A 16,208-nucleotide genomic window follows, 5' to 3' on the forward strand; every position below is an offset into this window, starting at 1 on the left:
TTCCCGTTTCCCTGTTCCAACGGGGGGGGAGGGGTTCTACTGGAGCCTCTTTTTTGTACCGAAGCCGGACGGTTTGGTCAGACCGATTCTGAACCTAAAATACCTCAATCCATACTTGAAAGTTTTCAAGTTCAAAATGGAATCTCTTCGAGCTGTGATCTCCAGCCTAGAAGGGGGGGATTTTATGGCGTCAGTCGACATGCAGGATGCCTACTTACACGTCCTGATATATCCTCCGCATCAGGCTTTCCTTAGATTTGCGGTACAGGATTGTCATTACCAATTTCAGACGTTGCCGTTTGGGCTTTCCACGGCACCGAGGATTTTCACCAAAGTCATGGCGGAAATGATGGTTCTCCTTCGCAAACAAGGGGTTACAATTATCCCGTACTTGGATGATCTCCTGATAAAGGCGAGGTCCAAGGAACAATTGTTAAGAAATATGGATTTGTCTCTGTCGGTTCTGCGACAACACGGTTGGGTTCTAAATTTACCAAAGTCTCAGTTGATTCCGGCCACTCGGCTGCCCTTTCTGGGCATGATTCTAGACACGGAGTTACAGAGAGTGTTTCTTCCGGAAGACAAAGCTCTGGTACTACAGACAATGGTCAGGGAGCTTCTGAGGTCGATAAGTGTGTCGATTCATCAATGTACTCGGGTTCTTGGGAAAATGGTTGCGGCTTACGAAGCCATTCCGTTTGGCAGGTTTCATGCCCGGGTGTTTCAGTGGGATCTGCTGAGCAAATGGTCCGGGTCTCACCTGCACATGCACCGGAAAATAAGTCTATCTTCCAGGGCCAGGGTTTCTCTCCTGTGGTGGCTACAAAGCTCTCACCTTCTAGAAGGGCGCCGATTCGGAATCCAGGACTGGGTCCTACTGACAACAGATGCAAGTCTCCGAGGCTGGGGCGCAGTCACCCAAGGAAGAATTTTCCAAGGGAAATGGTCAAACCAGAAATCTTGTCTCCACATAAATGTTCTGGAGTTAAGAGCCATTTACAATGGCCTGCTACAAGCAAAGAGCCTTCTTCAGGGTCGGCCTGTCCTGATCCAGTCGGACATCATAACAGCGGTGGCGCATGTAAACCGTCAAGGCGGAACAAGGAGCAGGGCGGCTATGGTGGAGGCCACAAGAATCCTTTGCTGGGCGGAACAGCACGTGAGCACCATGTCAGCAGTCTTCCTCCCGGGCGTGGACAACTGGGAAGCAGACTTGCTCAGCAGACACGATCTCCATCCGGGAGAGTGGGCTCTTCACCAAGAGGTATTTGCAGAAGTGACGAAGCGTTGGGGAATTCCTCTGATAGACATGATGGCGTCTCGCCTCAACAAGAAGCTTCCGAGGTATTCCAGGTCAAGGGACCCCCAAGCCAGTGCAGTGGACGCCCTGGTGACTCCGTGGGTGTTTCAGTCGGTGTATGTGTTCCCTCCACTTCCTCTCATTCCAAAGGTGCTGGGGATCATACGACGAGCAAGGGTTCAGGCGATTCTCGTCATTCCAGACTGGCCCACGCAGGGCCTGGTATCCGGATCTTCAGGAATTACTAGTGGAAGATCCTTGGCCGCTTCCTCTAAGAGAGGACCTGTTACTGCAGGGACCATGCGTGTTTCCGGACTTGCGTTTGACGGCGTGGAAGTTGAGCGCCGAATCTTAGCTCGAAAAGGTATTCCTGGGGAGGTCATCCCCACTCTCCTTAAGGCTAGGAAGGAGGTTACGGCAAAACATTATCACCGTATTTGGAGAAAGTATGTTTCGTGGTGTGAGACCAAAACTGCTCCTGCGGTGGAATTTCACTTGGGTCGGTTTCTCCATTTTTTGCAGGCAGGCGTCAATGCAGGCCTGAAATTGGGTTCCATCAAAGGGGGTAATTCCAAGTTGATCGCAGCAGGAAATTTTTTAGCAGTTGGGCAAAACCATGTGCACTGCAGGGGGGGCAGACATAACATTTGCAGAGAGAGTTAGATTTGGGTGGGTTATTTTGTTTCTGTGCAGGGTAAATACTGGCTGCTTTATTTTTACACTGCAATTTAGATTGCAGATTGAACTCACCACACCCAAATCGAACTCTCTCTGCAAATGTTATATCTACCTCCCCTGCAGTGCACATGGTTTTGCCCAACTGCTAAAAAAGGTCCCTCTTGCGATCAACTCAGAATTACCCCCAAAGTACGATTTCGGCTTTATCTATTTTCCTTCAAAAGGAATTGGCCGTCCTTCCAGAGGTTCAGACTTTTGTGAAGGGAGTGCTGCATATCCATCCTCCATTTGTCCCGCCTGTGGCGCCGTGGGATCTTGAAGTGGGCTTGCAGCTTGTTATGTCTCCCTGGTTTGAACCTTTGCGTAAGGTTGAGTTAAAGTTTCTCACTTGGAAGGTAGTCATGCTTTTGGCTCTGGCGTCTGCCAGGCGAGTGTCCAGAGTTGGCGGCCTTATCTCACAAGAGTCCATATTTGATCTTCCATTCGGATAGAGCAGAATTGAGGACTCATCATCAATTTCTGCCGAAGGTGGTTTCTTCGTTTCACATTAACCAACCTATGGTGGTGCCTGTGGCTACAGATGCTGTGGCAGTTCCAAAGTCTCTTGATGTTGTAAGAGCTTTGAAAATTTACGTCGCCAGAACGGCTCTTACCAGGAAAACAGAGGCTTTATTTGTACTGTATGCTTCCAACAAGATTGGAAATCCTGCTTCTAAGCAAACTATTGCACGCTGGATTTGTAGTACGATTCAGCAAGCTCATTCTTCGTCTGGGCTACCGTTGCCGAAGTCAGTAAAGGCCCATTCTACCAGAAAAGTGGGCTCGTCTTGGGCGGCTGCCCGAGGGGTCTCGGCACTTCAGCTTTGCCGAGCAGCTATGTGGTCGGGTTCAAACACCTTTGCTAAGTTTTACAAGTTTGATACCCTGGCTGATGAGGACCTCATGTTTGCTCAATCGGTGCTGCAGAGTCGTCCGCACTCTCCCACCCATTCTGGAGCTTTGGTATAGACCCCATGGTCCTTTTGGAGTCCCCAGCATCCTCTAGGACGTAAGAGAAAATAGGATTTTAGTACCTACCGGTAAATCCTTTTCTCCTAGTCCGTAGAGGATGCTGGGCGCCCATCCCAGTGCGGACTGTTACTTGCTGTGTATTATTACTGGTTAAATTTGTTTACACGCGGGTTGTATATTAGTTGTATTCAGCTTGTTACTGTTGTTAATTCATACTGTTACCTTGTTTCCTGATACTCCGGTTGTACGGTATGTTTGTGGTGTGGGCTGGTAGGTTTCTCGCCCTTAGTTTAAACAAAAATCCTTTCCTCGAAATGTCCGTCTCTCCTGGGCACAGTTCCTATAACTGAGGTCTGGGGGAGGGGCATAGAGGGAGGAGCCAGTTCACACCCAGTCAAAGTCTTTTCAGTGTGCCCAAGCTCCTGCGGATCCCGTCTATACCCCATGGTCCTTTTGGAGTCCCCAGCATCCTCTACGGACTAGGAGAAAAGGATTTACCGGTAGGTACTAAAATCCTATTTTTAAAAATGTTGAGTTTTGCACCTGTAGAATGATTTGTACAGAAAGGCATTTAGAATGTCCGTCTGGTTGAAAGAATTGTGGGGCATATGTATTAAGCATCGAGAAGTGATAAAGAAGTGATAAGTGGAAGGTGATAACGCACCTGCCACTCAGCTCCTAACTGTCATTTGTCAAACCCATAATGATTGGCTGGTGCATTATCACCTTCTGCTTACCACTTCTTTATCACTTCTCCAGGCATAATACATTTGCCCCACTGACCCTTTTAGTCCGGGCAGGATTTCACAGAACATGTACATTAACTGGTTCTTCATATATACCTCTGATGATGCTATAGCAATAAAATAAACAATTCTAAATGATTGAAAAGCCTGAATATTGCTTTTGCAGCAGACTGTACAGTTTTTTTTTAGTTATTTAACATTAGGTTATTTTGTCTTGCTCTTTAGAAATTTTCTGTAAAATATAATCCTGCCTATGTCTTGGCAAATCGCCTTGGAGTGAGCGCGTACCTGGTTTCCAGGTTTACGGGAAGTATTTTCATTGGCAGAGGGTCCAAACGAAAGTGAGTATAAATTACTTTTAAAGGTCACATTAGCTTATTGATGTCTTGTTCTTCAAATGACTCTACTTTATTATACCTCCTGCTACTTCAAAAGAATACATGGATTTATTTTACTGGCTTTTCAGTCATGTATGTATATAATCTGGTTGAGCTTTCTTTTATCCTGTTCTCTGCTATAGCACTGATTTGTTGTGCTCATGGCGTTGGTTACAATTGCATCCATATAGCAAATATTGTTACGTCCCATACACTTCTGTCATTGTGTGATAATCACATGCTTAAGCCTCTAATACTGGTTGGGTATGGGTGACCGGCGGTTGGTAACAAAGTCCCCCACTAGTAGGTATAGTCAGTTAGTTGGCATTTTAACCGCATCCCTCTAATACATTTACATTGTTGATCTGCGTAAGGAGCTAATTTTATTATTTTAAATATTAGAATGTGTAGTTGCCTTTTACTATCCATAGGGTTAAAACTATATTTTGGTATATATGCTGTACCTTGTTTGTTATTTAAATGGTAGGCAGCATAATGGGCTGTCAAAATACTACAGCACTTTCCAGGCTTACAGTCTACCTCTTTTAAGGACCTACAGTCTTACCAAGATGTCTAGTAATTAAATTTCATTATTTGCCTAAAGGAGTAACTATAATACTAGTGCAGTAGGTTTTGGTAGTGATGATCTATAAGTTGCACTATGGTTATACCAAGCAAGCTGGGTGTATTGTTAACTTTCAACTGGTTGTGCTAGTACTGGAAGTATTAAAGTAATATAACTTAGGCTGGCCTTAAGATCATCTGTCCAACCAACCAATTTGCTGGTTGGAATGAAAATATGTTAATGGATGGGAGCAAAATAGCGTTAACCAGTATGTCTGAATGTCCGTTTTATAGTGTTTGGTGGTAAATGATCTTTTGTCATTTGCTCCCAAACATTACTAGATTTTTGTTTCGACCAGCAAATTGGTTGGTTTTACAGATAATTTTAAAGCGTGTGGCCAGCTTTAATTTGATTTTTAGGGGGATATTCAATTAGCCCAGGTAATTTCCGGGGCTAATTGTCCTGCCGGGGGCTATCAAATTAGCCCCGATAAGCCGGCACGAGACACTGCTTATCAGGGACCCCAGGCAAGCGAAACTAAATCCTGGAAACAGACCGTTTTTCGTGCAAAAACGGGGCTGTTTCTACCGAAAACACAGGTTTCACTTGAACCTGTGTGTTTTCCGGAGAATGGGCATTTTTTTTACAGTCGATCAATTAGGATAGCCTGCAAAAAAAAAATTGGGTGAAACATTGCGAAAAACATAATTTTTTTTTTGTACACAATGTTTTACAGGGGCTAAATGGATATCCCCCTTATATTAAATTTGATCACGAGCAGGGACCGCTTCCATCTCTCACACCATCCTTACACCATCCTCTCCTCACTACAAACAATGGCACCAAACCTTTGGGATCAGCCGTCCTGATGCTTATCTAGACTTTAGTAAGGCTTTTGATACTGTTCCACATCGCAGACTGCTAAATAAACTTGAAAGTTTGGGATTGGATACTAGGATTATTGAATGGATAAGATCTTGGTTGCTGGATAGAAAACAGAGTTGTGGTAAATGGAGTGCTTTCACAGGATGGAAATGTTACCAGTGGATAGTACCACAGGGATCTGTACTTGGACCAGTGCTTTTTAATATCTTTATTGGTGACATTGCAAATGGCATTAAAGGGAAAGTAGACTAGAGGAGTGGTCAAGGAAGTGGCAATTACAGTTTAATGCCAAAAAATGTAAAATCATGCACTTGGGTCTCAAAAATCCAAAGCCTAAATATAGTATTAATGGCACTATACTGGAAACTACGGAGGAGGAAAGGGATGTAGGCGTCACTATTTCAGGTGACTTAAAAGCAGGTAAGCATTTTTGTTACATACAAAGAAATGAGGAAGGCTAGTCAGATGCTTGGCTGCATTGGGAGAGGAATCAGCAGCTGAAAGAAAGAAGTACTAATGCCACTGAATAGATCATTGGTACGGCCTCATCTAGAATACGGTGTTTAATTCTGGAGGCCATATCTTCAAAGGGATATTAATACATTAGAGACTACAAAGAAGGGCAACTAAAATGGTGCATGGCCTACATCACAAAACATACCGAGAAAGACTAAGAAATCTCTATATATAGTTTGGAGCAGAGAACGGAAAGAGGGGACATGATAGAGACTTTCAAGTATATGAAAGGTTTTAACAAAGTCCAGGAAGGGAACATTCGCCAAACGAAAAGAATCAATAGGACACGATGACATGTGCTGAGACTGGAGGGAAGGGGGGTGGGGGGGGGAGGTTCAGGGGAAATATGAGGAAAAATTACTTCACAGAAAGGTTAGTGGACAAGTGCAATAGCCTTCCATCAGAGGTGGTAGAGGCTAAGACAGTAGAGCAATTTAAACATGCATGAGATAGACATAAGGATATCCTTACAAAGAAATAAGGATCAAATAGGGTTTGAGATGAAAAATATGGTTAAAAAAAAGGGGCAGACTAGATGGGCCAAGTCGTTCATATCTGCCGTCAAATTCTATGTTTCTATGATGCTTTTTGAGTCTTATGACTGCTGATGTAGCAATGTTTGCAAACATTGTCCTTGTTTCGCAGTGTTTGGTACTGGATGTCAGTTGTTTGTGTGTATGTTCCTACTGTTTCGGTTTATGGACGTTGTAAGGTGTTGTAGTGCCATATAAATAAAGGATAATAATACTTTAACAAAACCTTGTTTAAAAGAATGCCCAAATAACCTATGAATGTTCTAAGGGTTGGATGGCTCCAATCAGTAAATGTAACTGTTGACCAGATCCTTAAGCTCATGTTCTCATGACTTAGACTAGACTTCCTGGAATAATCTAATATGTCCAATGTCATATGCCTTTTTCTAATGTATAGAGAGTAACACCTCTGTATATTCACAAAAATATATAATTGGGTGGTCTCAATCCCTCCTAAGAATGTATCGTATGTCCTGTAGGGAATGTCATACTCCTTTTTGAAATGGGTCATTCATCATATGCTTGTGCAATGTAAGTAATATTGTGTGGAGTAACTTTTCCTCGTGCTGTTTATTTCAGTCCCCATGGAGAACAAAAAGCAAATGTGGGTTTAAATTTGAAATTCAATAAGAAAAATGAAGAGGTTCCTGGCTACACCAAGAGAGTGGGTACTGAGTGGACATACTCCTCTGCTGTAGAACAGCTGCTGGGTGAATATACAGAGAGGTATGTGATCTTATATTGGAAAATCCTAGTCTACAGATATGTCCTCATATCTTGCTTCAATATGCATTGCAACGGGAGATGCCTGGCGTGAGTGAGCTGACCGGTCCAGTGCAACTCCATTAGCGTTGGGTGTCTCGTTTTGCCCATAATGTGTCTCATTTGCATCACAATGCGAATAGGACACAAAAGCAGACTCTGCTGATTAAAATGATATGCAGCATGCCTATATTCTATGTGTTTATGCGGCTGTAACTATATACAAAATGGCAAGTTAGTGTTTTCTAGGAAAACACTGTATTGTGGCATTTCATATGCAGATATACAGTAAGTATGCCGTATACCGTTTAAACTGCATAAGATTTGTTTTGAATTAGACTAATTTTACTGAAAAAAGTTGCATGTAGAGACGCTCAGCGCAACAGTCACGACACGCAATGAAGTGACCAGAAGGGCTGTTTAGCATGTAGGAAGGCTTGGATGTAAGTGGACACATCTGTACGAACAAACCGATGTGCCTTCATACACCTATTGCTGCAGTTGCGTCAAACATTCCTTCTCAGTACGCCGGGTCGCATGTGACTCTGCTTCCGCCGAGCTCACCACTTTCCGAGGCTGCACTCTGAAGTGCTACGATGCAGCGGCTGTGGCTTTTTTTTCACACCAGATACACAAGTGTTGCAAATCAAGTTCATCAGTGAAACTGTTTTGTTGCATCGCGAATAACATGCACATTCAAGCAAAAAGATGCTACACAGCACAGCTCACTGGTGCCAAGTGCCACATGACGTAATGAGGCTAGCTGTATGAGGACAAATATGTAAAAGCTATCTGTATTCAGAATGATGGAGTTGATAGTTGTGTTTTATGTGTCAGTCTGTGTTCATCCTCTTGTAGTCATCTGGATTCATTTAGTGGGAGGTGCTTGATTTTTGGGTAAATGCAGATAGTTGCATCACAGTGGTACAATTGTGTATCTTCTCCACGTCTAATATGGTAAAATGGTACTAGTTGCTGTGCTCCTACGCGGAACCAATGAGTAGTATAGCAGCAACTGTGTATATTTGTGTGCATATATGTAAACTGTGTGTATCATTTTTCTTCTCCTTCAGTACTCCATGGTAGCCTTTACAATAGTTAGCTTCACTCATATATTAGGTAGAGACAGGTAAGATAAAGTCACAGGTGAGGAGAAGGGCAATATATACCACTGGAGAGGAGAGGGGGAAGGTATTCTCTGTGTCTTAGCATACTTATGTTGGGTAGAATCCTTGACTGCAAGTCAACATACAGAATGTTATTTCTACTTCATGGCAGCCTTTTTGAGCCTTCACCAGTAAAGATTAAACGTAAAATCGGAGAACCCCACACTGACTATTGTCTGAATCTGTGACCCTTTCCACCAGTAGGGGGCAGAATTGTGCAATATGCAGGCATTTGGACAGATATCAACAAAAATCTATGAGTTTTCTAAATCATAAGAAAAGGATACAGGGAAGAGTTTCATCAGCATCCAAAGGTGAAATGTCTTTGTACATTTCATCAAAGCGTTTTAAAATTATCCACAAAACTTAATCAAAGCTCAAAGAATTACTCCAGTTCTCCAGTTTTATAAGATAAGGAGGGAAAAGGGTTTTATTCCACACTATTTTTTTGTCAAAAAATCCTCAGGGGCCTTTCATATTATTCTTTACCTGTCAATCACCTATCACAGGTCTTAGAACTGGCAATACATTTGTATTGATATTAATCGTACAATATAGAGTGTCATTGATTAGTTATCTAACCATTTCCAACATCTATTCCGACCTCCTATCTATACTCAAGTGAGTTAGAGCTAGAGAATTACTGACCTTGTGCAGTCACAAGCAGGACTATCTAGATCACAACATCAGAGTACTGAGAACCACAAAGAGGCCTTTGACCTGGTGGCAAAACGCAAGATAAGACAGCTAGAATGTCACTCTAAGATCAAGAGTGGCCAATACCAGAGACAGATTCCAGTGCTACAGACTGGAGAGCTCATCTCGCAATGGTAATACATGACTTGGTCATATAAACTTCACATAAGTATATTGGCAGTTAGAGCAATATGGAAAGCAGTTCAACATTTTTTTATTACATTACAGAGAAAACATCTTAGGGTATTCTTAGACAAATGAGCAATGATGCACTTCATAAATCATCATGGAAGAAATAAATCTTAATTTGCTGTCGGCATTCTATGTTGCAGGCAAGGATATGCAGGCGATTTGTCTTAGTCGGAGGCAGGTGGTTCCAGGCAAATAGCCTCAGCATCAGAAAGTCTTTTGTGGGTTTTAGCTACCTTATATCTCCCCGTAAGCCCATCCTGTCTCTGATGTTCTCCCTACATCACCATAGAGTCCATTTATACAATTTGAGGACAACCTAAAATGATGCTAAAACAGGAGCAGACCTGGTATTGGGCAACTTATAGGACTGGTCCTGACCTACAAAACAAATAAGCTTATTGCTGAAGGCACTAGAGCAGTCTGTCCTCTTCTGGAGTAAGCAGAGATCTTCTACCAAAAACTGGCTGATGGTTTATCAAACATGCATTGAGGCCCTTTTAGCTTTTTGCCGCATAACCTAAGTAAATATAGGATTCTGGAAACTTACACTATCTGACCAAATGCATTCCTCACTAAAGTCATATATCTTACTGCACTCCTTATATGAGCACTCCCTTTATTCCCCACCAAGGCCTCAATCTTTTAATGAGGACTAAGGGCCTAATTCAGCATGGATCGTAGATGCGCGAAAAAACAGACATCTACAATCCATTACCCTGACTTGCGGGGGGAAGCCCCCCCTACCCCCGCCCTTCAATCAGGCAGAGGTGTGCACACTCTTTACAGGGCTACAGCATGCGAACGCTGAATTAGACCCTAAGTCACAGAGTGCAATCCTGTCCCTTAAGGATTTCTTGTCTTTGATAGGCCCACATGAGATGGACACCAGAGGTTTCTGCTCTGCCGTCTACTTAGGCCCTTTCTGCAGCAGGCTAGAATACGGTTTTGTTTCGTTGGCAATTGTGTACGTTGAGTGTATACTTAATATTTAACTTCAAGTAATATAAAGTGGTGTCTGCACATGGCATTAAATGATTTTTCATTTTTATTGTTCCAGGTACCCTGAGCTCTTTACATACATTTCAAAGACTAGCCAAGATGATGTATTCTATGAGGATGACATTTGGCCTGGAGAAGATGAAAATGGGTGAGAAATCTAGTGTTTTACAAATGCTGTGACAGTATCTGTATTTCTGCTGGGTAACCCATTCTCTCCTTGGCCACAGTGCAGAGAAAGTTCAGGAGATTGTCTCCTGGTTGAAGGCTCACCCTGTCAGCATGTTGTCGCGCTCGTCATGCGATTTACAAATCTTAGATGCTGCTATTGTGGAGAAAATTGAAGAGGAGGTTGCCAAATATAAGGTACGGCTCATTAATCACTGCCATTGCCAAGAGGCATGTACCTGTATCAGTGGAATAGTACTGTATTGTACGGTAACATACTCATTCAAGAGGTACAGTAATATGTTTGTTTTCTCCAGACCAAGAAAAGCAATAAGAAGGTGCGGGTGACTGTGAAGCCGCACTTATTGTTCCGGGTAAGTTTTTTGTATGTAAGATCGAAGTATGATTTTCATAGTAATTCAAATACATTTTGTGTTACTTTTGTATTGATAGAGATTCAAAGAATTTTCAGCTCATGCAATTGTGCGATTATCGGCAGGCTGCGTGTGTACTGCAATCGCACTGTTCTTGTATAAAGGTACCTTTGTGAGCACACTTGCAGTGCGGATTTCATTGCAGGAGAGTTGACGGAGTGGAAGTAAAAATGCAGACATGTCATGGCTGTTTTTGGGGCGTGTATATGCTGTCAGCTGCTGTTATGTGTGCAGAGAAATATGGCGCCTACTCGAGTAGTTATTGATCCGTGTTATTGCTTATAGGCTGCATAGATGTACACAATTACGAATGAGTTGTGATATCTGTGGTGGGAGTCTCTCTTCATTCCTGGTCGGCAGCTTCACTTGCTAACAATAGCTGTTCTGTAGCCTAGAAAATTGCAATTGCATTAGCGTACAACTCTGAGTCAGACCCCTAGTTGCTTACAGCAGAGGTGGTGTAGGATTTTTAGCCGCAATGTGATTTAAAAAATGTAATGGTAATGTTTAAACATAGATAGAGAGAGATGGGTATGGGGAGATGGATGTCGAGAGGGAGAGATGGAGATGGGGGATATGGATGTCGAGAGGGAGAGATGGAGATGGGGAGATGGATGTTGAGAGGGAGAGATGGAGATGGGGAGATGGATGTCGAGGGGCAGAGAGATGGGGAGATGGATGTCGAGAGGAAGAGATGGGGAGATGGCTGTCGAGGGGCAGAGAGAGATGGGGAGATGGATGTCGAGGGGCAGAGAGAGATGGGGGATGGATGTCGAGGGGCAGAGGGAGATGGATGTCGAGGGGCAGAGAGAGATGGGGAGATGGATGTCGAGGGGCAGAGAGAGATGGGGAGATGGATGTCGAGGGGCAGAGAGAGATGGGGGGATGGATGTGGAGGGGCAGAGGGAGATGAGGGATGGATGTCGAGAGGGTGAGATGGAGATGGGGAGATGGATGTCGAGGGGCAGAGAGAGATGGGTGGGATGGATGTCGAGGGGCAGAGAGAGATGGGGGGATGGATGTCGAGAGGGAGAGATGGAGATGGGGAGATGGATGTCGAGAGGGAGAGATGGGGGAGATGGATGTCGAGGGGCAGAGAGATGGGGAGATGGAAGTCGAAAGGGAGAGATGGGGAGATGGATGTCGAGCGGGAGAGATGGGGAGATGGATGTCGAGGGGCAGAGAGAGATGGGGAGATGGATGTCGAGGGGCAGAGAGAGATGGGGAGATGGATGTCGAGGGGCAGAGGGAGATGGGGAGATGGATGTCGAGGGGCAGAGGGAGATGGGGAGATGGATGTCGAGGGGCAGGGGGAGATGGATGTCGAGGGGCAGAGGGAGATGGGGAGATGGTTGTCGAGGGGCAGAGGGAGATGGGGAGATGGATGTCGAGGGGCAGGGGGAGATGGATGTCGAGGGGCAGAGAGAGATGGGGAGATGGATGTCGAGGGGCAGAGAGAGATGGGGAGATGAATGTCGAGGGGCAGAGGGAGATGGGGAGATGGATGTCGAGGGACAGGGGGAGATGGATGTCGAGGGGCAGGGGGAGATGGATGTCGAGGGGCAGGGGGAGATGGATGTCGAGGGGCAGGGGGAGATGGTTGTCGAGGGGCAGAAGGAGATGGGGAGATGGTTGTCGAGGGGCAGGGGGAGATGGATGTCGAGGGGCAGGGGGAGATGGATGTCGAGGGGCAGGGGGAGATGGATGTCGAGGGGCAGAGGGAGATGGGGAGATGGATGTCGAGGGGCAGAGAGAGATGGGGAGATGGATGTCGAGGGGCAGAGAGAGATGGGGAGATGGATGTCGAGGGGCAGAGAGAGATGGGGAGATGGATGTCGAGGGGCAGAGAGAGATGGGGAGATGGATGTCGAGGGGCAGAGAGAGATGGGGGATGGATGTCGAGGGGCAGGGGGAGATGGATGTCGAGGGGCAGAGGGAGATGGGGAGATGGATGTCGAGGGAGATGGGGAGATGGATGTCGAGGGAGATGGATGTCGAGGGGCAGAGGGAGATGGGGAGATGGATGTCGAGGGGCAGAGGGAGATGGATGTCGAGGGGCAGAGGGAGATGGATGTCGAGGGGCAGAGGGAGATGGGGAGATGGATGTCGAGGGGCAGAGGGAGATGGGGAGATGGATGTCGAGGGGCAGAGGGAGATGGATGTCAGGGCAGAGAGAGATGGGGAGATGGATGTCGAGGGGCAGAGGGAGATGGGGAGATGGATGTCGAGAGGGAGAGATGGATGTCGAGAGGGATAGATGGAAATGGGGAGATGGATGTCGAGAGGGAGAGATGGAGATGGATGTCGAGAGGGATAGATGGAAATGGGGAGATGGATGTCGAGAGGGAGAGATAGAGATGGATGTCGAGGGGCAGAGAGATGGGGAGATGGATGTCGAGAGGGAGAGATGGAGATGGGGAGATGGATGTCGAGAGCGAGAGATGGGGAGATGGATGTCGAGGGGCAGAGGGAGATGGATGTCGAGGGGCAGAGGGAGATGGATGTCAGGGCAGAGAGAGATGGGGAGATGGATGTCGAGGGGCAGAGGGAGATGGATATCGAGGGGCAGAGGGAGATGGATGTCGAGGGGCAGAGGGAGATGGATGTCAGGGCAGAGAGAGATGGGGAGATGGATGTCGAGGGGCAGAGGGAGATGGATGTCGAGGGGCAGAGGGAGATGGGGAGATGGATGTCGAGGGGCAGAGGGATGGGGAGATGGATGTCGAGAGGGAGAGATGGAGATGGATGTCGAGAGGGAGAGATGGAGATGGGGAGATGGATGTCGAGAGCGAGAGATGGGGAGATGGATGTCGAGCGGGAGAGATGGGGAGATGGATGTCGAGGGGCAGAGGGAGATGGATGTCGAGGGGCAGAGAGAGATGGGGAGATGGATGTCGAGGGGCAGAGAGAGATGGGGGGTTATATGTCGAGAGGGAGAGATGGAGATGGGGAGATGGATGTCGAGCGGGAGAGATGGGGAGATGGATGTCGAGGGGCAGAGAGATGGGGAGATGGATGTCGAGAGGGAGAGATGGAGATGGATGTCGAGAGGGAGAGATGGATGTCGAGCGGGAGAGATGGGGAGATGGATGTTGAGGGGCAGAGAGAGATGGGGAGATGGATGTCGAGGGGCAGAGAGAGATGGGGGAGATGGATGTCGAGGGGCAGAGAGAGATGGGGAGATGGATGTCGAGGGGCAGAGAGAGATGGGGGGATGGATGTCGAGGGGCAGAGGGAGATGGGGGGATGGATGTCGAGGGGCAGAGGGAGATGGGGAGATGGATGTCTAGGGGCAGAGGGAGATGGGGAGATGGATGTCGAGGGAGATGGGGAGATGGATGTCGTGGGACAGAGGGAGATGGATTTTGAGGGAGATGGGGGAATGGATGTCGAGGGGCAGAGAGAGATGAGGAGATGGATGTCGAGAGGCAGAGAGAGATGGGGAGATGGATGTCGAGGGGCAGAGGGAGATGGGGAGATGGATGTCGAGGTGCAGATGGGGAGATGGATGTCAAGGGGCAGAGGGAGATGGATGTCGAGGAGCAGAGGGAGATGGGGAGATGCATGTCGAGGGGCAGAGGGAGATGGGGAGATGGATGTCGTGGGGCAGAGGGAGATGGGGAGATGGATTTCGAGGGAGATGGGGAGATGGATGTCGAGGGGCAGAGAGAGATGAGGAGATGGATGTCGAGAGGGAGATGGATGTCGAGAGGGAGATGGATGTCGAGAGGCAGAGGGAGATGGATGTCGAGAGGCAGAGGGAGATGGATGTCAAGGGGCAGAGGGAGATGGATGTCGAGGAGCAGAGGGAGATGGGGAGATGGATGTCGTGGGACAGAGGGAGATGGATTTTGAGGGAGATGGGGGAATGGATGTCGAGGGGCAGAGAGAGATGAGGAGATGGATGTCGAGAGGCAGAGAGAGATGGGGAGATGGATGTCGAGGGGCAGAGGGAGATGGGGAGATGGATGTCGAGGTGCAGATGGGGAGATGGATGTCGAGGGGCAGAGGGAGATGGAAAGCTATACAGTTGTGTCCTCTTATATCTTTGCTCTGTCGCGTTACACAATGCATGAGTGCCATGTGACTCAGTAGGGCCAAAATTGTTTTTTTGCGTTTTTTTTCTGCGAAAATGCGTATTAAACGCAAACTAATGTAATACACGCAAGCAGCATCTGATTTAAAATAATATACTGCATACCTATATTCTGTGTGTGACTGCGACTGTATTTGGATACAAAATGCTATGCTGCAGTGTTTTCATGGAAAACACTAATGTGGCATTTTGGATGCAGATAGAGCCGCAATTACACACAGAGTATAGGCATGCCGCATATAATTTTAATCAGCAGAAGCTGCTCGTGCATCCTATTATATTAGTTTGAGCATAAGACGCATTTTCACGGACCTAATGCAAAAGAAGACACACTGAGCTACCGAGTCTGTAGAAAAGGGGTAAATATAAACAAACAGAAAAACAAGCGCCTATGGTGTAGTAGTTCTCTCCAGAACGATAAAAATGCACAAATAATTGAATTGCGTACCAGAGTATGGCTTGGTCTCAGCGTACATCAATCCCTTTTCCTTGATCCAAAATAAAGCATCAGCATCCGGATCCCCTCCATTCCGGGGCGTCCGCTCTCTGCACGGATACACCCGGCTGCTCTGCGTTTAGGAATCGCGGCAGACCGCGTCTAGCGTGGAGAGTTACTGCGGTTGTCATAGGAACATATACATGCACACACACACACTATATGAATGTGTGTACAGTATATAATATTTATATTGTCGTGTAATTGTTCATCGCTTGACATATTTCTTTTTGACAGCCTCTTGCACAGCAGCATGGAGTCGTTCCAGACAGAGATGCAGAGTTCCGACTGTTTGACCGTGTTGTCAATGTACGTGAGAGCTTTTCTGTCCCTTTGGGACTCAGAGGAACCATTGTTGGAATCAAAGGAGGTAAGGGCAATACCTCAGTCTGATGGTTCTGTGGTTTCTATGGTCTCTTGTCTGTTGCTTGGCTTTGATGGTATTTATTAATTTCTTTTTTTTTTTTGTCTGCTTATTACTTTGAATTCTGTACTAAAAAAACTCAATTATCCTTTTATTTAGGAACAATATATTTTGGATACCACACAAGTGTTGGTTATAGGGTAAATTTCGTAAATGCCATTACATTG

At 46.2% G+C, this 16,208-nt stretch overlaps 1 protein-coding gene across 6 annotated transcripts in view; it reads left to right on the forward strand.

Annotated features, from left to right (window-relative positions):
- XRN1 (5'-3' exoribonuclease 1) overlaps window positions 1-16,208 on the forward strand; it is a 425,124-nt gene that overhangs the window by 324,528 nt on the left and 84,388 nt on the right. For all 6 annotated transcript variants that reach the window (XM_063916003.1, XM_063916004.1, XM_063915999.1 and 3 more), the window contains 6 exons: window positions 3,961-4,076; window positions 7,191-7,337; window positions 10,485-10,574; window positions 10,654-10,789; window positions 10,909-10,965; window positions 15,855-15,987. In XM_063916003.1, coding sequence (XP_063772073.1) covers window positions 3,961-4,076; window positions 7,191-7,337; window positions 10,485-10,574; window positions 10,654-10,789; window positions 10,909-10,965; window positions 15,855-15,987 — 679 coding nt within the window. The remainder of the gene's footprint in view (window positions 1-3,960; window positions 4,077-7,190; window positions 7,338-10,484; window positions 10,575-10,653; window positions 10,790-10,908; window positions 10,966-15,854; window positions 15,988-16,208) is intronic.

This window comes from Pseudophryne corroboree, chromosome 4, assembly GCF_028390025.1.
Source record: "Pseudophryne corroboree isolate aPseCor3 chromosome 4, aPseCor3.hap2, whole genome shotgun sequence".
NCBI lineage: Eukaryota > Metazoa > Chordata > Amphibia > Anura > Myobatrachidae > Pseudophryne > Pseudophryne corroboree.